This window comes from Meleagris gallopavo, chromosome 7 (assembly GCF_905368555.1).
Source record: "Meleagris gallopavo chromosome 7, MGAL_WU_HG_1.1, whole genome shotgun sequence".
NCBI classification, from domain to species: Eukaryota; Metazoa; Chordata; class Aves; order Galliformes; family Phasianidae; genus Meleagris; species Meleagris gallopavo.
In genome coordinates, this window is record NC_139410.1 from 21932606 (window position 1) to 21954795 (window position 22190).

At 50.8% G+C, this 22190-nt stretch overlaps 1 protein-coding gene across 8 annotated transcripts in view; it reads right to left on the reverse strand.

The window, feature by feature from the left end:
- Positions 1-22190, reverse strand: part of TTLL4 (tubulin tyrosine ligase like 4) — a 23037-nt gene continuing 847 nt past the window's right edge. Inside the window, exons 1-19 of one of the 8 annotated variants that reach the window (XM_085228497.1) lie at positions 18998-22172; positions 16311-17664; positions 15752-15861; positions 15317-15380; positions 13286-13410; positions 12969-13079; positions 11916-11992; positions 11316-11510; positions 11152-11234; positions 10613-10741; positions 9850-9972; positions 8498-8596; positions 7791-7925; positions 7006-7143; positions 5065-5167; positions 4270-4480; positions 2148-2218; positions 1419-1486; positions 1-818 (exon numbers count right to left, since the gene is read on the reverse strand). In XM_085228497.1, the coding sequence (XP_085084623.1) occupies positions 677-818; positions 1419-1486; positions 2148-2218; positions 4270-4480; positions 5065-5167; positions 7006-7143; positions 7791-7925; positions 8498-8596; positions 9850-9972; positions 10613-10741; positions 11152-11234; positions 11316-11510; positions 11916-11992; positions 12969-13079; positions 13286-13410; positions 15317-15380; positions 15752-15861; positions 16311-17605 (3279 nt within the window). In that variant the 5' untranslated portion in view covers positions 17606-17664; positions 18998-22172 and the 3' untranslated portion in view covers positions 1-676. The other 7 variants (XM_085228496.1, XM_085228500.1, XM_085228501.1 and 4 more) reach the window with 7 other exon arrangements.

Below are 22190 nucleotides of genomic sequence, written 5' to 3' on the forward strand. Positions count from 1 at the left end.
AGCCATGTGCAAAAGTTTAATGGAAATTCTCGAGAAATGAAGAGAAAAATAGAGAGCAGGAGAGTAGCACCCATCTGCAGTCCCCAGTGTGCACACTGCAGGGTACCACAGAGCCAACAGCAGTGAGGGGCTGCTCCTTCCCCAGCCCCACTGCAGCTGGGAGCCAGGCCAGGGCTTGGGGCAGCAGTGGGCAGAAACCAGAGGATGCGGGCACAAGTACTCAGATAGGATAAAAACCTACGGGCTGGAAGGCCCAAGCCCTGCTCCTTCCAAAAGAGCAGAGTGTCAGCTGGCCCTCCCTTGCCTTGGCCTGCAGTGAGAGGGGAGCAGACAACTTTGCTGGCTCTCTGGAGCTCAGGGTTAGTGCAAAGCGACACAGGCAAGGAGGGGTTCAACCCATACAGATGAGGGAAGGAAAGAGGGAGCCGGCGCCCAACTCAGCCAGATCCTACACAAGGAAACCATCACCACATCAGGCTTGAACAACAGCCACAAACCCAACTTGGCCAGGTTTTGCCATTTGTTTTAAAAATCGAGTCACACAGCTCTCTCCAGGAACAGCCCACTGGCAAGTGTGCAGTGCAGGGAGCATCACAGGACTTGTGCTCCAGAGCCAGCTTCTGTCTTGCTTTGAGGTAGGTTGAGGTGTCCCCAGGGAGGGAAGGCAGCTGCCTGCTCACAGCACCAGGGCAGTGTCTGAAAGGCAGCCATCAGGTTTCTGGTCAGCTCCAACAGTGCATTTGTAGAGAGGTAAGCTCTGAGCAGGGCTGGGCTCCAGGCATCTCACAAGGTCTCCACTGTTTGGGGAGAGGAGGTTGCTGCAAGAGAAATATTAGAGTCAGGGGTTGGCCTTTCTGGCTGCATGAAAACCCAAGCCCATTCTGGTCTGGGCACAAGATCTCCTCTTCCTTAACTCCAGAGGCCAGCACTTCACTTGGCTCACTCAGAGGAACCACAGTCTTGTATCAAGCTGCCCAGGCCAGTGGCACCCACCCTGCAGCCCAACTTCATTCAGTGAAGCTGGCAGAGCACAGCAGCCCCACAGACCTTGCTGCTCCCCCAGCCCTACACTGGGGCAGAGCCTCTGCTCTCCATCAAGGTGGTGCAGGTTTCTGTGGGACACATTTTGTCAGCACATCCTGGACCACAACAGCCACTTTCCAGAAACACTCACACCAGCTGTACTGGGGCCTTGCACCATCTGACCAGGGCATACAGTGCCAAGGACACAAGCCCAGTCTTGTAGACATTACGCCAGCCCTACCAGTCGCTCTCCATAAATGAGATGCTGGCCTCAGACCCTGTAAGCCAATCACTTTCTCTCTCCCCTGAAACAAAGCTGCTTTTCCTGTTGCCAGTTCTCTCTGGACACCAGTCCCAAAGTCACACTGTGCATATCCCAGCCAGGGAAAACTCACCCCAGCCTGTCCGGTTCCAGTTTGCTGAAGCCATTTGATTGAACACTGCTTTTCTGGAGGAAGAAGGACTTTGGCAATGACCACTGGAGAAGGAGAGAAAGACAACCAAAAGGCTATTTAAGCTATGACAAAATCCCCCAGCCTTCAGTGCACAGAGAACAGGCTGGGATCTGCTGTAGGCTGCCCTACTGTGCTTCAGCTTCAACTGCCTCACACTGCTGCGCATCATCACTGCCACCAGACTGTTCCCAGAATAGCAAACAGAGCAGTCTTCACTCCCTGCTTAATGAATCCCTCTGCTGTAAGTGGGAACAGAGCATCCTGAGGTCATAAGAGTGGGTTTCTTCACTGGATCAGCCTGCTCTGAGGCACAGGAGTGACAGACGGAGATTGTTCCCTTACCAAGGGGAATAAAGGGCAGGCCGGATGCTAAGTATGTCAGGCTGTGCCCATTGTGCCCAACAATTTTTGGATGCAAAGTGGTTGCAATTTGATCTACTGCGCAGATTTTATATTAGTGTGGGAGACAGAGAAATGCGGGTTTTTCCAGAGTGCTGGAGGCCTTAGCAGAGAGGGAAGAACAGCACAAAGCACAAAGAGGTAGGGCAGGAGGCACAGAAAGTGGAACAAGCAGAAAGAGCTCCTGAATTAGACAACCCACAGATTCACAGGCTCTCTGCCCCTCTCTTCACAGCAACCTTTCCCTGACTTATCCATAGCTATGCTCACCATCTGGGCCAAATCCATCCCTGTCCCAACGTGGTAGCCTTTGACACACCATTTCTTCAGTAGCTCCAGACCTAGGAGGTGACAGAACAGACGAGAAGCAAGAATGAATTGGGAAGCTCATAGACAGCTGCATCTCCCCCAGCTTAGGGAACACAAAAAATGCTGCACGGAGTGAACTGACCATGCAGTAATAACCTGAATGCATCCCTAAGCCCAGCAAACATGGGGTAAACCAAGGGCATTCACCCTTTGTATGAGCAAACATCACTGAACGCTATAGCACATGGGCTGCTGCAGTGCCTGCCTTCCTCCCAGGGAGCCAGACACACCGAGCAGCAGGCTCAGCTACACAGGGAAACTGGGGCAGCACAGGATTTGCTGATTTGGACCAGACTGGCAGTCCCTTGAGCCTGGTGCCTGCCAACAGCAGCACCTGATTTGGGTTGCGGTGGTGAAAGTTCCTACAGTGCAGATATAGAGCAGCTTTGCAGTCACCAGTTCCTTTCCCAGAGGATGGCAGCTCAGGCAGCTTCCTCCGTGCACAACATCTACCAATTGCATCATCTCCTCCCTGCCCAGAAACATTCAGGCCAGAGAGGGAAAAAAAGCTCAATATGGGCTGAGACCTGGGCTCCATTCCTGACACAGACGAGGCTAAGGTGCCTTGAGATTCATAAACCAGCAGAGCAACAACCAGGAACTTGAAGCTCTCCAGCTGGGGTTGCTGTGCTTTGCTATATGATACCAGCACTAGCTATAGGAGGAACCCTTGCTTCCCAAACTGTGCTCCTCAGTGACCTTTCAGCATGCCCCAGGACCCTGGAAAAAAAACATGTGTTGGGGATTGAGAGGAGCAGGACAGCTGGGCAGCACTGCCCCAGCTCTGGGCACCAGACAAGGCTCTGAACTTACTGGCCAGGGAGAGATGAGGGCTGTGAGGAATGGATGTGAAAAGAAAGGGGACAGAGGCTGGGTTTTGCTCACAGATGAAGGGCAGCAAAGGGATAGAGCTGTTTGCTGGGCTGCCAGGAGGATGCTGGAGCACTAAGCCAGGGCTCAGCCCAAGTAGCAGAGCTCTGGGCAGCACTTCAGTGAAAACGATGACAGGGTCTTTCTTCCAACTGACAGAAGAGCATCCAGAAAAGGCATTAGCGAGGCAAAGAATGACACATGCTGACAGCACAGCTGGAGAGGGCTACAAGGTTATTATCTCTTTGAAAGACAGTTACTGACCCCTTTGATATTAGCTTAAATACCACTGAAGAGTGACAAAAGCTTTTCCTCCCAACCCCCCCCGCCCTGTTTTTTTGGGTTGGTTGGGTTTTTTTTGTTTGTTTGTTTGTTTTGCTGTGCATTATGTAAAGTGCTGACATTAGAAGCACATACAGTTGTATCAGTGGAGAGTTGGCTCCTTCAGAAACCTCTCCAGTTAAGGCAGGGGCTTGAAGGAGAGCCCTGAGGCACAGGCTCTCTGTGTTCTCTAACATCTCACACTACAACTCAGTTTTCTCTCCTGAACAGCCCCTCCTATTGCCCTGAGGAGGATTGCCCTGTGTAGGAAGGAAAGGGTCTGGCTCAGCAAACTTCACTAAAAGATGCTTTTTGTTGGAATACGGAAGCGTCCTGGAAAAGTGAAGATAAGAGCTAGATTTCTTGTACTTCAGAAAAATGCCCTTTTCTCCTGCATGCACACTGGTGCTACTTCTTAGGTTAGAACGCAGCAGTAGACTCAGGGAACAGGCCTAATTTTGCATTCACTTCACAAATCACCTGTAAGGGACAAACCCCCCAAAAAAGATACTTCCTCAAAAAAAGGTACAGGTGTGGAATAAGAGGCCAGAGTTGCAGGGTGAAGGCAGAATCTACGCTGCTTTAGTTGTGGACTAGGATATCCCAAGACACCTAGAAATGCTCGATTGTGCTGGCAAACTCAGCACCAGATCTATGATCAACTCAGAATAAGTTTTTCCTGACATCTGAAGCATTCTGAGAGGGGAACGTATTTCTTAAGGGCAGCGAGGAGGCAGGCAGCTCCTTCTCAATAGGTCAGAAGTCCCCCACGGCCTCAGGCAGGCAACTTGCCTGACTCAGGTAACTGTGCCAGCTCACAGACGGCGGTTACCTTTGTGTTTATTCAAGTAGTACTTGAGCTCCCACTGGGTCACCAGGATGTTGAAGTAGCGAGGCTGCTCGAAGAAGCGCAGGTAGCGCATGGAGATGTGGGTGGGAAACACCCGCTCAAACTGCCCACGCCGGGAATACTCATCCTCTGTCTCCACCAGGATGCGGACATCATCCGGAGTCAGGATGTCCAAGACAGAAGAATAAAAATCCTGCAGACAAGAGCATCTCAGGGTCAGGGAGAAGTGAATTACGTTTTTTCAGTTCCTTTTTCCACCTCCCCTCTCTCCAAACCCTTCCAGGAAGAGGTCTCCGCAAGTCTGAGATCCCTGGGACACGGGCCACTCGCAAAATGAAGGAATCTAAACTCGGTGCTGACCTCAGTGCTGCTGAGAACCCCGCTTCTGCCAGTCAGCCTCTGCTACAGAAGCTGCACGCAAGGGAAGTGTCCCAGCTAACCTGTATGCAGTCAACTGACAAATGCAGCGAGAGCTGCACAGAGACATATGAGAAACAGGCAGCGTTCAGACCCTATCTGGGGACCAGTGGATACTGCCCCCCCATCAGCACATGTCCACTTCAATGCAAACATGAGTCAGGACAACAATGGTTTAAGCAAACCTGACTTATTTCTGCAACCTTGCCACCTGCTGAAGCCCAGGTGCTCCCCCACAGTCTGTGTGTCTCCACACAGAGGTACAGTCAGGAAACGGGACTGAGACAAACATGGAATTGTTTGAGACAGTGGCTTGGCAGTACTCTGGCAGTTTTGGTACCGGGGACCGTTGTGCCATACCTGGTCAGGTATCTTCTGTGTCAAGTAATAGGCCTTCTTCAACTTCTCCGCTGTGAAACACTCAGATGCTGGTCTGGGCTTCTCCTTCAAAGCACTGCCCTGACTAAGAACACAAAAAGACAGTAGAATATTTAAGCTATCAAAGCAAAGTCCTGATGTTGCAAGGCTCCTCTCAGCATGACACCCTCATGAAGATGTCATCAAAGAGAGAATGCTTCCTCCGAGGACTTCACTATTTCTGAGATCAGTGATGCATCCGCAGCCTTCATCCACATGCATCAGCATGGGATCCAGGTAGGATGTGAGCGAGGCAACAAGGGAGATCCTGCCAGCTCCTTGCTCAGGCCCTACAGTACTCCTTCACTAAAAACATTAACAATCACCTCCCACCCATATAGAATGAAAAAGGGACAGAAATGCACTGTGACCTGACTCAGAGCACTTGAAGCCTGGATGGATCTTAGGTTTATATCTCACCTGAGATGCAGCTCCCTAACTACACTGGGCCTGGGCGTACTTCTACTCAGTACTGATACTGTACAAGAAAGGGAACGCTGGGGGATTAAGATATTCATGCATTACCCAAGAATTCCCAATACTCAAATGCATCTCCAGCTCCACCTGCCATGGGAAATCCTGGTCTTTTGTATGTTCTGACCAGCAAGCATCTCAATTATTCTAAGCACCCAAATGAACCATTTGGGGATGCCAGAGGCTGGGAGATACTTGCCCAACACCTTTTAACACTTATATCAACACAGCTAACTTGTTCTGCTGCCACAAAGATGATTAGTAGTGCAGATATCCAAACAGAGCCCTGAGGCTACACTGCATGTTTCTTGGGAACACACAAATCTACTGGAATTATGCCCACATGCAAAAAAAAAAAAAAAAAAAACAACCACCCTCTCGCATCCTTTCCAGGGCAGCAGATACAGTTAAGCAAGCCTGTCCCTGGAGGCAGGAACTCTGGTAATGCATCATCTGAACCATGTTAAAGATCTGGTTAATCCTCTGCAGGTTCCTCCAAGGGCACCTGCCCTTCATCACCTCAGTCACAAGCTGCAAACGAGCTTGTGATCAAAGTGCCACAGATGAGCTGGTGAGAGCTCCCAGGGCTGGAATGGGCCCATGCTCCAAGCCTCTCTCTCTGCTGAAGGCACAGAGCTGGTGGAGGGTAGGAGTCCCATCTTCTTTCACGCCCATACATCACTGTGCGCTGGTGTTCAACCCAGCAAGCTGCCCCTTCAGTAGTGTACATATAGCAACCACTCTGCTACAGAGCAGGGCTGGTTCCTTGTCCCACATCACAAGGTCTGAAACCAGTAAATGCCCAAGCTGTGGTGAAATGGAAGGAAAAGGGGCCTGGGTGCACACACGCTCAGAAATTAGCTTTATGCAAAAAAAGCATTCGTTTTTTGCAAGACAAGACTGCACACCCACAATCATAGGTCTACCTCTTCTGACACCTGTAATTCTGTCTAAGGAACAGATTGCTCTACCCTTTGCAAAATAACAGGTGCTCCTCTTGCTCAAGTCGGCAGCATGTCAGCTTTGGGGGATGGGGTAAGCAGATCCAGCCCCAACACAGCCAGCCAGTCCTCGAAGCAGATGGAGAGGCAGTGCAGCTCAGCATCATGCTAGTTCTGGCAGGGGGAAGAAGGACTTGACTAACTGCAGAGCAAGCATGAATTACCCTGGCCTACTCTCACTTCCAACTATGGACTTGTAAATCAGGCATAAATCCTTCCTTGAAGAGACTGCAGGAACCAGATACCCAGGGAATAACGCGAGTCCCTCAGACATCCAGCCAAAGGACTAGCAAGCACAGGCTCTTGACAGCACAGAAACCAGTATCTGCTCTGAGAGCAGCCCCCAAATGAAATCCTCCAAGAGAAAAGCCTGCTTTGCCCTTCTGCCCTGAAAGAGAATGGGGCTGACCTGCAGGTGGAATCAGTTCTAGTCTGAGGCCGTGAGGCTACGCTGTCCGTGCTGGGCAGAACAAAGCCAGCGAGGTTAAGCAGGTCCCGGATCATCTGGCCCTTGATGCTCACATCCAGAGGTGAATTGGAGTGAAGGCTGGAGGAAGGAAACATCACAGCAGTCTGAGTGCTAGAATGGAGGTTCTGAGCCCGACGGCCCTGCAATCACTCCCTTTGGAGTGTCCCTCCCACCAAAAATGGTTTGCTTCTGTTTTTCCACCCAGAGGGTTGTTGGAAATTGGCAAATCCATCCCTAGCACCAATCCTGCAATCCCTACTGTGTCCGGTTCATGCCCATCCAACTCTAGTAGGCAGGACAGGCTGTGCCCAGGCACACCACAGCTCCCAGCCCTGCCTGAAGAGCTGAGACCACATGGCCAGGTGGAGCCAGGGAACAAGCAGGAGAGGAATGAATGGTGCGTGAGGCAGCAGAGCTGCCAAGCACTTCTGCCCACACAAAGAAATCTCTGCCGTCACCCATTCCTTACATGACACATTCTTCCTTGGTCTTTTTTTTTTAATGTACTATTCCCTGGCTCTAGCTGAGGCATGCCCAGCACAGGTTTCTGAGCGATGGATGGATGCTGCTTTTGTAGATAGAAAGGACTTTGATTTCTGCAGGAATCGGGAGAGGGAGTCTTCAAAGCAGCCGTTCAGTGCAGGGGACATCATAGGCCAGAAAGAAAAGGCTGTCATCCACCTGCCCTGGCCCAGAGACAGACTTCAGAGGAAAAGCTGCTTTACCTTGGGGAAATGTTGACCTCTAAGATCCAGGGCTTGAGGTTTTCATCCAGCATGATATCAAACCCAAAAAGCTCATGGCAACAGTACGGTCGCCGCACGTACATCTTCACCAGGCTGTTCACATACGGCTCAGATCTGCAAACCAAGAGAAAAATGTTCATTTCCAACAGACAGGCAGCAGAGACCTGACTGCAGCACATTGCCAACTCAGAGAGCGTGCACAGCCACGTGCTGTGGAATGGATGGGCTCAAAGACCAAAGCAGGCCTGCAAGCTCCTGCTGCACTGTATATGAATCCAGTATCAGATCCTGAGCAACCCCCCAAGCCAGGCCTCTGTCAGACAGGATCCGCTTCTGAATAGAAGATTCAGCCAGCACCAAGGGACCTTTATTCTGAAGCATCCTGCACAAGTGGCACAGTGGGTGCAAGCTGGGCAGAGTGCCACGTATGCTGCACCCTCCTGGTTCTCTCCCCTGCATTGCAGGTGGATCCAGGAAGTATCAGGTCTATTCATGCCTTGCAGCTATAGCAGCAAGAACACAGCTAACAGGTCACAACAAAGGATTTAAAGAGAGGGACTGAAGCCAGCAGTGGTGGCAGCACTTAGATTAAGAGCCAAAGGACTAGACTGAGTGGGGCTGAAGAGCCAGAGGGGCCAGGAGTGCGCTCTTCAGTCAGGAGCAGAGCAAGGGGCATCAAGACTCACGCAATTATGGTTTTGATAACGATGTCCTTAATCTTCTCCCAGATGGCCTCACTGTTAACTCCCTTCTGGGTCAAGTAAGTCCAGAGAGCTTTGAGTGCCCTGGGAGATAGAAAGCAAAAGAGATTGTTTTGTAGCCCCTTGCTGCCCAGCCTTGCCCAGCCAGGGAAGTGAAAACAGCAATACGGAGCCTTGGCAAGGCTTTTAGTAGGAAGCTAAGGGATGTATCTCCATTTTCCTGACCACAGCATCCTTCTGCCATTCTCAAACCACTCCACTCCTGGTTGCAATTCTCCCCCAGCCTGGCCCCTGTTCTTGCAGGACCAAGCTACCAGAACCATAAATCTGTCATAGACTTGTCCCAGTACTGGAGTAGTAAGTCCCAAATTAGCATATGAGCATGGTACGTCAGCTCCAGATCTTCTCTTCCCTCCCCCTTTGTGTCCTTAGCAAACCTCTCCTTCTTGCAGGCATTCTTCAGGAGCACTGCAAAGCAGCTCACCAGGAATCCATCAAGACCCCCAAAAGCCATTTAACTACAGCCATTTTCACTGAAGCTTTGGGGGGTGGAGAATTTTTTTTTTTTCATAAATGTGGCAAGAAGGATGGTGAGGGAAGAGTGTTTATGCTTTTGTAGGAGTTTCCCACACCACACCAAGTGCTGCAAGTTACCCTGACGCTGAGCCAAGGATGCTCAGATGTTGCTTAAATGAGACTGTGTGGCTAATGGCCAGGAATCCAAAGGTCAGGCTTCCTGCATACAAGACGGAGTTGATTACAGCCACTCATCTTTAATGTGGGAGCAGCCAGTTTTGACTTGCATGGTGGTACCAAAAAATACATGAACTCAGTCCCACAGGATTTCAAATGCTGGGGGACAGCAGACCCTTCTCAATGTACCCACAGAGGAACAGACTACTGAGCAGCACGTCTCAGCAATGCAATTTTATTACACCAAATCACTCTCCACAGCTCCCTTTGAAGTGAAAAAGACCAGCCCAGGCCCACAAATTGAGAACTCTATCCTGGACTATTTTTAAAAGAGTTTAAACATCACTGTGGAATCAGAGACAAGTGCCTAACTACTTGGATCAGTCCACCTATGGGACAGCAGGGAACAGAAACTTTTGCAAGACTGCAGCCTTCTTCTGAAGTGACCAGAAACAGCACCACTGCTTCTCAACACCATGTCCCGAAATTGAAATCGCTCTGCTGACCCCATTTCCCCTGCCAGGAGCAGATGATACAGAAAACACCTTCCAGTTTTGGGTAGTAACACTGAAAAAAGGCTGATTTAACAGAGAACAGACAGAGCTGACCCTGTGCACTGAAAGTTCCCCCCTCACAGCACCCACCACTTGTGTCCCTGGCAAGCAGTTTCATCCAAGTTGGACTTGTATTCGGTGTTCTTCTTGTTCACACTGTAATTGGTCAAGTGCACAAACTTGTTGCTGAGGCTCTTCATTGAGGAGGAGTACCTAAAGGAAATGGTAGCAGCACAAACAGTCTGAGCTTGAACAGGTTACCTCCAGACCCATGGTGCAAGGAGCTCTGTTCTCATCTCAGACACCACCTTTCTGTTTGGCTGCACATCAACTCTGCTGCTGCCCTTTCCCAGGGAGCCTGGAACAAGGCTGCCTCCACAATTTCTGTCCCACAGACCCAGAGCTGGGAGGACAAAGGATGAGACACAGAACAGGATGCCCCGGGATGCAATCCCACCCTCAAAGTCATAAAAAAAAAAAAAAAAGACCAGAGCATCACCAGGCAAAAGCAGTGATGGTACTACAGCAGCACAAGACAATACAGTCAAAACTGGATGAAGCATCTAAATTTCCAGGGCATCCACTTGAAGCACAGACTGCATATTTCAAGCAATGCTTCACTCTGAGCTGATCTTGACTTGGAAAAGGTGGATGAACAAAACATCCTTTCACATTTCCTTTCACCTGCAGTGAACCTGTGCATTTCAAGACTGCTTCTTGAGCAAGCAAGCTAGAGCTCTGAGCATCCATCACCATACACAGTGTGACTGCCTCCTGCCCAAGCCGAGGTGGCTGCCAAAGCCACGAGCGGCTGATCGAAGAAGATCCCCTGTACCACTGTTGTACAACCTACTTGCAGCTAGCGAAGCGAACCAATCCATCCTTGAACAGGTAGACCCTGAGGGGATCGTAACAAGTGACATACACGTAAATCCTCAGGTCGAATTTCCTCCCATCAATGAGGTAGGGTTTGTGCAGATATCTGCAAAAGAAGCAAGCACCGGCAGAGTTACCATTTCTGCATGCAAGAGCACCTCTTGGCCCCACCTCAGAAGGCAAAAACAGGAATCAACTTGGAGAGCGGGTGGAACCCTTTTGCATAGCATTTCCAATCTAAGTGTAATGCAGTCAAAATGAGAGCCAGGAAAGCTCTCCCACAGTTTATACCCAAAACCTTAAAACCTTACAGAGAAATAGCAGCATCCCTGTAAACCCAGCTACAGCTGACAGAGCCACACTTCCAGCGGCACCATTGTGCTCAGCCTGTAGAGGTGTCCAGACACAAACCAGATGCTTCTGCTTTGCTGGGTAGTGACAACTGCCCAGATCTGGTCTGAAACAAGACAGTAGGAGGTTCCAGGCTACCTGTCAACTTTGCTTTCTTTTGCTCACCTCTGTACCAGCAGTGGCCTCCTTTTGGGTAGCTGGCTCCATTTGTGGATAACCTGGATGCCAATGCCCCTTGCTGATGCTGGCTGCAAAACAAACAAGAATGGATCAGATCTTCTCCTTGCAGCTATGCTGAGATAGGATGCCAAGTGCTGCTTTTCCCTTACTGGTTTCACAATCCATTTCTGGCGGCTAGCTCCTTCCTCCCACGCTTTCCTGAGTAATTTGATGTCTTGGGGCAGGATGAAGGATTGGGGGAAGAAATTAAACTCCTTCTTCCCACAACGAGTCTGCATCTTCAACAGGTTGCGCCACAGACGGTCCTTTCTCCCAATTTGAAATGAACCAGGGAAGTGGTTTAGCTGAAAAGGAACCCAGATCCTGTGAGATGCTCCTGCCTCTCCACATTGCTCCCTGGCCAGGGAATACACCCTCTCCGAACCCAGCACTGGCTCAACTCTGTCAGTGGAAGGATTACTTCGAACGACAATAACTGTGGTTAGACAAAGCCACAAGTGAAGACAGCTTAACTACAGCCTTGGTCTGTACAGGATTCATGCTCACAGCAGAGATGTTCACCCAGTTCCCATGTGTGCCTGCCTCTTGTGCTCATCTCGCAGAATAGAAATACCAGCTGCCACACAGCTAAAGGGACACCACAAGGACAGCTTGCACAGTGAACACCTGGCCCTGAGGGGAAGGCACCCAAACTGCTCCCAGCACACTCTCCACACACATAAAGGAAGTCAGCACAAAACATCTCTTACCTTCTGGTGCTCCCTGATGGCTCTGAAGCCGGGGGACTTCATGTGGTGGCCCCAACAACCCAGCCAGTCATTGCTTTCTACAGGAAAAACAATAGCCCATGACTGAGTACCCTGCCACCCACAACACCCTCTCAACCCAAAAACATCCCCTCCCTTTCCTGGAGCTAGTAGAAGGGTGCAGGGATAGTGCACAGCAAAAGCACAAAGTAGTCACACTAGCACTGCAAAACTGCCAAGCCAAGGGCTGTGAGAGGGATCCAGTTAACCGGGGGGGGCGTCATCTGCCCACAAGGACTGGTGCAAGGATCTGGGCAGAGAGAGAGTGAGAGAAACATTTAATCCCCAAACACCCTTACCTTCCTGTTTTCCAGCAGGAGAGCGAAGCAGTTAGCTAATCAGCTCTGCCCTGCAGAGGGATGTGTAGGATTGCAAGATATTCTATGCTTTGGTCTGCCCTACATGTCTCATTACAGCCTCAAAATGAACTGAGCAGAGGTCTCCTGATACACAGAAAAGCCCTGTTAATACCATTAGGAGATCATATGCCAGAGTATGGATCACAACTGCGAACGCTCAGTGTGTCCCCAGCCCTCCCCTACACGTCTTTCCAGTAGCAAGATACCAACTCAGTGAATTCCCCAGATACAGCCAGAGTGAAGGACAGTTTCTTCTTCAGTACGTGGGGACAAGGGATGGTGGTGCTGGTGCAGGCGCTAGAAGAACGTTAGACGCCTCGGAGTGCCAGCACCACCTAGAGGCACAGGCTAAGCAAGCCAAAAGGCAGCTCTGCTGCCCCACATACTGCCCCAGATGGGCAAGGAAGACATCCTTCTGGTTCATACTACTGACAAGCCAAGAGGGAGACTGGGCTCTGCCCGGACTCCAAAAGTTCATATATTGCAGGCTGGACAGGCAAAAGCAGGAACACAGCATCCTGCAGTGCCTATATCACTCCTGTTCTGCTCTTCACAGGCAGTCTGCCTTCTCACGCCCACGAGCTAGAGGCGAGGGAGGACACGATGTATCAGATGATGCCAGCCTCCCACAACTTACTTTTGCTGACTCTGAAGTGAGATCTGCTAATGGTTTGCTTCACGATATTCGGTGTGACCGTGCACATTTTCCATCGCAGCAGCTTCCTCTGCTCCCAAGGCAGCTTTTCCACTAAGACGACAAAAAGTGAAGGACAAAAAGAAACCAAACACAATATCTTGATTAGATACAGCACTTCCTATGCTCTGCTGCACAGCCACTAGGCCTGCAGGGAGGGTACGTAATCCTCTTTGCAGAACTAGCATGCAACAGAAGACACAACGGCCAGAGGAGATCCAGGGTGCTGGAATATGGCATGGCAACACATCCCAGCTCACCTCTCTCATCGTGTGTACTGAAGTAGATGGTTGGAGGCACATTAGGGAATAAACTGCAGACAAGAGCGGGTTTGAGCACTTTCTCCTGATCCTCAGTGGGCTGGGCCAGGCACTCGAGGCATTTCCTAAGAGAGACAAAGCAGGAGGCATCTGGATAAAGGTGAGAACAGCATGGGGAGCACCTACATGTGCAGTCACACAGAGGCTGGCTTACATCTCAACATCCATAAACGCATACGTGTGCTCAGAGACCGGACTGTCCGTAATTGCCACAAAGCAATGAAATGAGCTTCTGGTGCCTTTGCAAAAATGTATTTAAAGGAGGGCAGTAAATGCAGTGACAAGGGGACAATAATGCCACAGACAGGAGACGAGGGCAAAAACTGCCTGCCAGGCAGGAAACAAGAAGAGAGTCCTTAGGAGGAGGTTATGACCCCAAAAGGACCACTGACAGTCAAGGAACCTACAAATGAATCAACAGTGCAAGAAACTGGAAACAACAGACAAAATGGAGCCACATCACATTGATGAGAGTGTCCTGCACTGCCCCTTGCCTCACTGAAGACAAAATGCAACAGTGGGGCTAGAGATTAGAGAAAGGAAGAGAGCAGCCTGGAGGGAAGCTGGAGTGTTTTATAAGTGTTTATTTCTATACAGTCATTTTTTTCAATACCAGAATTGGTAATTAAAAGTTTATTAAGCAGCAATAAATCACATAGATTGTAATACCTTGGCACAAATCTGGTTTTAGTCCACAGCAGATCAGATGGCACCAGAAGGAGCCTTGATCCTGCTATCAGGAATTTGCATCACTGTAATGTGGTACAAGCAGTGGGTGTGAAAGCCAGTAACCAGTTTGCAGAGACAAGGGGTGGAGTTTGCAACAAATAAGCGTGCCAAGCATTATCTCCTCCTGTGTTTTGCAGGGAGTTTGTTACACAACAAACCCTATAACCTGGTCCACAGGAACATGGGCTAGAGATTGTAACACAGACACCTTTAAGTTGTCATAACTCTCTTGGCTTTAGCATTTTTAAAGGGAGAAAGGTGGAGTTTTATTGAATTTACATACATCTTACCATGTCAAACCCTAGAAAAAGCACTTTTCTGAGAGAAAGCACAGCAATAATAAACACATCTATTGCTACATATGCGTATCACGGTTTGGGTTGGAAGGAACCCTTAAGATCATCTAGTTCCAACCCCCTGCTATAGGCAGGGACACCTCCCACTAGACCAGGTTGCTCAAAGGCCCATCCAGGCTGGCCTTGAATGCTTCCAGAGAGGAGGCACGATGATGCTAAAAGTAGAGTATGTAACGAATGTTGCAGAGGCGAGGGCTGGAATGCATGAGGCATCATTGGTGGGAGTTTGGTAGCAGGTGTGGGTGCAGTGACTTCTGGAAGAAGGTGAAGGACTGCCCAGTGCTGGAGCTCTGACTGCATGCAGTGAAGGAAGTAAGGATGAAGGAGAAGCAAAAGAAGTCAGCACATTAGTATTTCTTTATCTCCTCCACCACAGTTGCAAAGGGCAGCACTGTAGCATGGCCAAGGACAGATCCCACAAAGGTCTGCCAGGAATCAGAAGCAGGACTCAGATGACCACAGGCCATCCCAAACCACATCCAAAGAAACCTCTTTCCAAAAGCTAAAGAAAAACCCAGGCTGTGGGTCTTGTTTCTAGGATGCAGTTCTGAGACACAAGACCCCACAAGCTGTTTGCAGTCTCTGGGCCCAGGATGCCTCCACTCTGCTTCATCTGCACAGCAATGACACTGCAAGATCACAGTGTAATCCAATAAACCTAACCCAGCAACTGCCGTGGCAGTGAAATTAAGACCCCTGCTTTGCTGTGGTGGATGCACTCTCAGCACTCTACAGGCTGCTGTCTGTAGCTTTGGTCTTCAGGAAGTTAATTCTGGTTGGGAAGCTGGCTGCCATCTTCACTCTATTCCCTCACATGCTACAGCTCTCTTCTGCCACCAAGAAGACAAAAATGCCAAGCTGCAGTGCATTATTTAGAGCTACTAACCTGGATACAAGAGCCACAGAGTCATTAGATGACATGCCAGTGACGGAGGAAGCATCCGAGTCACCTGTAGGAGGGAAGAGAAAAAACAAACGGTTCTGTGGACAGACCCTTCACAGCTGCTCCAAGTTCCTGAATCCTAAATTTCACCCACTAACCCACTATGAAGAGTGGGGCAGAAGTGGAGCCAACAGCCCTTCATACAGACTGGAGCTGGGCAAGTTTAAACCCTACTCCATTCCCCAAAGGAACCTCCACAATTCCTCCTTGCTGCTAGATTGATTTTGGCTTCCACACAATCTCTAAGTCAAAATGACAGCAAGAATGTAAAATAGTGTTCAGTCACAGCTTTCCTGCTGTGCACACACCTCACTCCCAGACAGCCCCTGCACACACCAACGGGCAGAGCTCAGCTCTCCCTGGGGAATGGGCACTCACTGTTCTCTTCCTCCTCCAGACTGCAGCTCTCATCCAGGCCACCAGGAAGTTCTTCCTCCACATCGTCCTGGGGATGGCTCAGCTCCAGCAGTGACTCCCCAGCAGCAACACTGAGATAAAAGACGTCACATTAGAGAGTGGTAAATACTTTCTAAGCCCAAAACACCTAGAAGCCCACAGTGCTGCTCCATATTCTCCTTGTCCTACACTGATGCCAAGTTCTTTTAGGAATGCACACTTTTGCCCAGGGAAAGCTTTGTTGGAGCTAGCCTGACAGCAACCTTCACCCAAAACACATGCAGAGCCTGACAAGCAGTGCCCCACCACATTTCCACGCGGTGGCTGAAAAAGGAGATGAGGGCTCAGAGCCACCAAGGGTCTGTGTGACCTGGGATTGAAGAAAGGCTCCTCCTGCAACGTGATGTTTCACATGGGTTTGTTCACAGACACAGTCACCCCTGCACTGCCCTAAGTATAGCCTTTTCCAACACAAAACCAGAAGAAAGCCAGTCCAACCCTACCTCCCCAAAGCCTCTCCCATTCCCCACGCTCTACTCACTCAGGCTTTTCTGAGAGCACCACGTGAGCACACTTCTCCTTTTTCTCCAGCTGGATGCTGGACATCTGAGTGGCCACTTCAGAGATGGCAGCAAGCTGCTGTGGCTCTGCTCTGGTTCCCTGCTCACTGCCAGGCAGGGTCAGCGTGTTCATGAGCCGGCAGTTGGAGTTGTGGTCGGGAGAGCTGGCACGGGAGGCCAGGAGATGAACGCTGATCCGTTTAGTGCAGACGACAGCACCATCGGTGCCTATAAGGCTTGAGTTACCATTAAGATGATGGCTGCCCATCTCCAAGTTTGGGGGAGCAATGGTTTCCTCTGGAGTGAGGTGTGCTATGGTGCGATGCCCTGATCTGTCCCTGTTGGACAAGCCACCTGCATTCCTAAGGCCAGAGCTTTTAACTTCGTGTCCGAAGCCATTGCAGGTGGCAGTCTGTCCGACCAGCTGCTGCGCAGTTGCCGTGAGGCTGATCTTGGGCTCTGCCTCACACAAGCTGTGTGCTTTTCTCTCAGTGTCCCCCACTGGCCAAGAGCACCGCTCATTCCTCAGGGTCACACTGCTGGGCACGAGGGTCAGGGAGGAGACAGAGGTTTGTTCCCAGTCACTGCTTTGCACTGCAGGGCTGCGGGGAAAGCAGTCTCCATCAGCCCTGGAGCGTGGCCATGAGATGGTGGGAAAACCGGTGGTGTTCTTCAGCTTCTTCATTTCTGGCGACTGCAGCAAAGGCACTTTAGCATTGCTTGGCTGTAGGAAGGAGTTGCTGTGGAGCGCTGGTCTGCAGGAGCTGGAAGCCTGCGGAGGGCAAGCTGAGCCTAAACTGAGGGCAGAGCCTTTCAGCCCAGACCCTGCACCCTCCTCAGGCAGCACAGGTGGCAGGCACGGCTCCATCAGCAAGGAAGACATTGCCCTTCCTGGGGCACAGCTGGTGTCCTGGGGGCTCCGGAAAGGAAAGCGGTAGGGTTTGGCTCTCAGGCAGGAGCGCTGGTAGAGCAGCGCGCTCCCACACAGCTCTGGGCAGGGCTGGGAGCTTTCAATGGGATGCGATGGGCACGGTGCTGGCGGGTACAAGAAGCATGATTGTTGCAAAGGGATCCCTGAGGGTGGCGGGCTGAGATCCTGGTGGGCATTCACATGCTGCCCCTCTAAAGTCCAGATGGGTTTCGCCTGCTGCTGAGGGGCGAAGCACCACACTCTGCGCTGTCGTTGTCGCTCTGCTGGAAGGGTGTCTGTCCTGAGGCCAAAGCTCTCCTCCTGTCTGGGGCCCAGGTTATTGCGTCGTGGTCCTGCTGAGGCCATGTAGAGCCATAGCACGAGGCAAGAGCAAATCTGTAATCTACTGCAGCACCTTCACTGGCCTGAAACAAGACGACTACATGAAACACAGTGACTTGAGCAGCGCGCCTGCTTTCCTCCTTACCCCACAGCTCTGCCACAGCAAAGCTGGCCTCTTACAGGATGTCTCTCCACCACTGGGCTTAAAGTGCCAGGCCCAAATCCGCTGCCAGGAGGGCACCAAGTGGCATCAAAATCCTTGTCTCTCCTTCTGCCAAGTCTTCCCAAAGGTCTCTGGATCAGACCACAGCAAAGAAAGAGTTGTCCTCTGGTGTCAAGTGAGATGCCAGGAAGGACAACTTACAAAGGGCCCTGGGAAAAGTCCTGTGCACACAAAAGCTTTGACTTTGTGAAAGCAAAGGTTGCCCTTGCTGCCAGCGCTAGCCTGGCAAGGCAAGGCAGCTCTCCTGGCTTCAAAGCAACCCCCAAATGTTTCTTGTTTTTCTCCTTTCCTTAAGGCTCCAGCTCCCAAGGTCACAGTTTACCGAGAACCTCAGCCTTCACTTTGACAATGAATAAGTTTCTTGCTTTGGTAACTCTAAAGAAAGAGCCCAGGAGTGAGAAGGCTGCAAACACAAAACACAGGGCTCTTGCAACACCATCACCTGTGCCAGGCACAGACTGCCTGCACCACACATGCATTCTTTTTAATCATGACCCTACAGAAAAGTCTCTCGGAGCAGCCAGCAGACCAGAATGCTGCACAGCACTTGGTGCCCTAAATCCTCCTCAAACAATTGCACTGCACCTGTATGAGTCTTTTGCCTGGGGAGAAGAGAGAGAAAACAAAACACGTGCCAGATATTTGCCTTGCTTTAACTCATGCCTGGAGGGCCCCTGGATACAGCCATGATAAGAAATTGCTTTCAAGCTTAATGAAAAACACACCAAAAAAAAAAGTAGTGAAAGGTAAGCAGGGCATTAACCATCCCCCCACTCCCTTCATTTTCTTGCAATGCACATACTCCTTTGTCACCTGAAAATCAAGCGTGGGCTGCAGCACTTGAAATGTAGCTCCCAGACCAGAAGTGCTGCTCTGCAGCACCATGAGAGCAGTTTGGGTCCACCAAAGGGCTGGGCCAGGCTCCCCCCTACCCTGCACAGACTCCCAATTTCCCATACATGCTCAGATCAGGCCAACAGCATCCTTACCAGATGCTGTAGGAGATGGAAACATCCTGCACAGGACCTTACAGGAGCCACTACCCTGTCAGGATGTACAGAAAGCCTCAGTTCCACTTCATGCTCAGAGCTGTGGGCGAGCTGTGCCACCTTCAGAAGGCAGCAGGGGCACCACCAGGATCCTGCTAACCTGGAGATGCTTTGTTCTGGCCCCACGGACACACCACTACTCACCAAAACACTCCTGCAGGAGCCGCACGCGCCCTCCAGAACTGGGTCGTGCCGTGTCACCGGATCAGTGTGCAGCGAGCAGCCCGGCCGTGTTGTGACATTCACGGCGATTAGCACAGGGCAAGGAGGCCGTGCTCACATGCTGCCATCCGCTTGGCTCGAGTTCCCCCAGTAAACAAGTGTCTCAGCTTGGCACCTGCACGCCCAGCCAAACAAGCACACTCAAACCCCAAAGCAACCCCAGCGCACCAGGAAAACAGATATGAAATCCTAAAATTAAAATATCAAGAGGTTAACGGAGGCATCCCCAGTGTCCTGGCCTGAAAGGGACTCTTACTGACAGGTCACCATGCCTTGCTGGCAGCTTGGCCATGCGTGACCACCCAGCGGGAGCCACCTGTGCTTCATCCCTCCAGGCTTTGCAGCTATGCCCGCCTCATCTCACTATAAAAATAAAAGTGATTTGTCCTGATAGAGCTGTAACAAGGGACTTGGAGCGCACCAGAGGCTTATACACGGTGGTACACCAGCTGCAGGACAAGGAGATTGCATCAACCTGATAGGGAAGAGGCTTGCTGGGCCCAGAAACAACGCCCAAGCAATGGGCATTGAGTGTCTCCCCAAAATTCCTCCACTTTGGGTGACCTTAGAGACAGCTCAGTGAGGCATCTAGTGAACGTCCAGAAGAAGCAGAAGGAATGCAAGCACTCTCAGGTGCCAGGCAGTGGACACCACAGGACAGCAGCTGCCACAGCCCTGTGGCTCCAGACAGCCACCACGTCACTGCTGGGCACCCTTCAGTGAGGTTTCCCCTTTACTGTTTCACTCACCTGTGCCTCTGGCAGGGGTCTGGCCAGGAAGGTCAAAGGACAGCAGTCCCCACTGGCACTCACAACAGCAGTACAACAACATTTGGAAGTTTTATTGTGGAAACATGAGCTGGGAAAAGCCCTGCTCTGCTCCCAGGGTGAAGCGGCAGGGCTGGAAATCCAACCCAAACATCATCACTGGTAATTAATGATTTTTGGCTTGGGCTTATTGACACACAATAAATAAAGAGGCCAAGGTTGTCACATTACGGTGACTGTAGAGCTGCACCTGCTCACAGTTATTCAGCTAGCACCTTTTATTACCACACAGCCTGCTCGGGACGTCAGCTGGAGTACAGCCACGGCCCTGACGACTCACACACTGCAGGGACCACCACGTGCCCTGGCCCCGTGTGCCCCACCGAGAGGCAGCAGTGGAGCAGAGCTTCTCCAGCCCTATCCTTGTTGGGCTCCTAGCAGAGCTGCTTCTAGAGAAAAGATGAGCCCCAAAGAGCCCAGGCGCAAAGCGAGCCTCCGACATGTGAGTTTAAGCAGGAAGGTTATTTTAAACTCAGCTGTGGTGACACACTTAAAATAACAAGAGCTTGCAAATGCATGGGCTGTGAGCTGACCTGATAATGTGCTGTCAGCCTCACGCATCCAAAAGTCACAGGAGTGGAAAGGAAACAAAGTCAGATATGTGTGATCTGGTGTTATTTTCTAAGCCACGCTTTCAGCCTGCTCTTTACAGTCAGAAAGGATCAAGTTTTTTTATAAGGGAGATCTGAGGTCACACCACATCCCTCACTTGAAGCTTTACAGCATTCCATTAATGCCTGAACAAGAGAGTTAACTACAATACAACACAAACAGGATTTAAAGCCAATACCCCTTTCATAAGGACCTATTCAGCTTAAAAACATTAAAGCTTTCAACAAAATCAAGCACTGTGATTTACTGTGCGTGCCTGAGCTCCTGGTATGCCCAGCAACAAGATGCAAACTCATGTTCCAACATCACTCTCATTTAGGTGAGCTCCAAAAAACAAGCAGCCCCAAACTCAGCATGGGGTTGCGTAACACCATACATAAACACATCAGGCCACCAGTAAGCTCCAGGAGAAGAGGATGGGATGCTGCTGCCAGCCATGAAAACAAATGTGCAAGGACAATGAGGCTTAGAGACAGATCAGCTGCCCCAGAAATGCCCATGGGACAGCTGTCCTCTTCTGGGTGCAAAACCAAAGGTGTGGGACAATGAGCAATTCCTCCTCTACTCAGAGCAGACTGCAAGTTACCAAAGTTTGCATTTGGCCACTCCGGTCAAGGAGAGACACCAGGAAGAAACCAGATGCGGTTTGGATGTGTCAGCAAATTCCACCTGCATCCAGGGATTGCTTGTATGCTGAGGCTGTTCACTTCCATTGAACAGCTGTGACTTTCAACTCCACACCAAAGAGAGAAACTGCGAGAAGGGCACTGCATCCCAAAGTGACCCTTTAATCACACAGCCCTGCAAGGCAGGGGACTCACAAGCCATGCAGTGGCAAGGCAGGCAGCCATAGAGGCAGCAGGCACCAAACCAAGAGCTGGGGCCCAGCCAGGGCCTCGGCCCAGGGCACAAGCAAGCAGCTGCTCCCTGCGCAGGTCGGGGCCTCCATGCTGCACTGGATGACAAGAGCTCAGCTGCCCGAGTCACAGGGGCTTTGAACATTTCTCGCTGCTTTCAGGACGTCAGCGCATGGTGCCAGATGAGGCAAGGGACTTCAGCATGATTAGGCAGAAAAGCTGTGGCTTCATCACAGAGGGAAAGCTGAAATAATAGAGGGCTGACTCTATGCTAATGGGACACTAAAGGAAGCAGTGGGCTGACCGCTCTGTGAGCACAGCGGCAATGACAAAGAACAAGAAGTCCTGAACGTGAAGCAAAACTGGTAGCAAGCAGCAAGGCTGCCACTCTGCCCCACCAGCTCCAAGGGCTAGGCAAGGCATTTCCCTGAGCCTTCATAGCAGCCTCTTGGTATTGATAGGATAGAGATTCCCTGCCCACAGTCCCCAGGCCGCCAATGGGGGTCAGTGACAGCAAAGCAGAGAGCTCTGTATTTTCTCACCAGTGAAGCTGGAAAGTCCCTGCCCTAAATCATACCTCCTCACCCTGTAGCTGATGGAATGATGCAGCTGAAAGCATGGAAATGAATCTGGGTTAAAAATAAGCAGTTAAAACATGCAGCGTTTCACAGCCTTGACAGTTACAATGAAGAGGTCCAGAGCATCTTCCTGCAGACCCTGGCAGAGCAAGCTGAAGGGACAGCACTCTCCATCCAGCTTCACAGTGGGAGGAACAGCAGGAGATAGCTCAGCCAGCAGCACAGGTCACTCTGCTCTCAG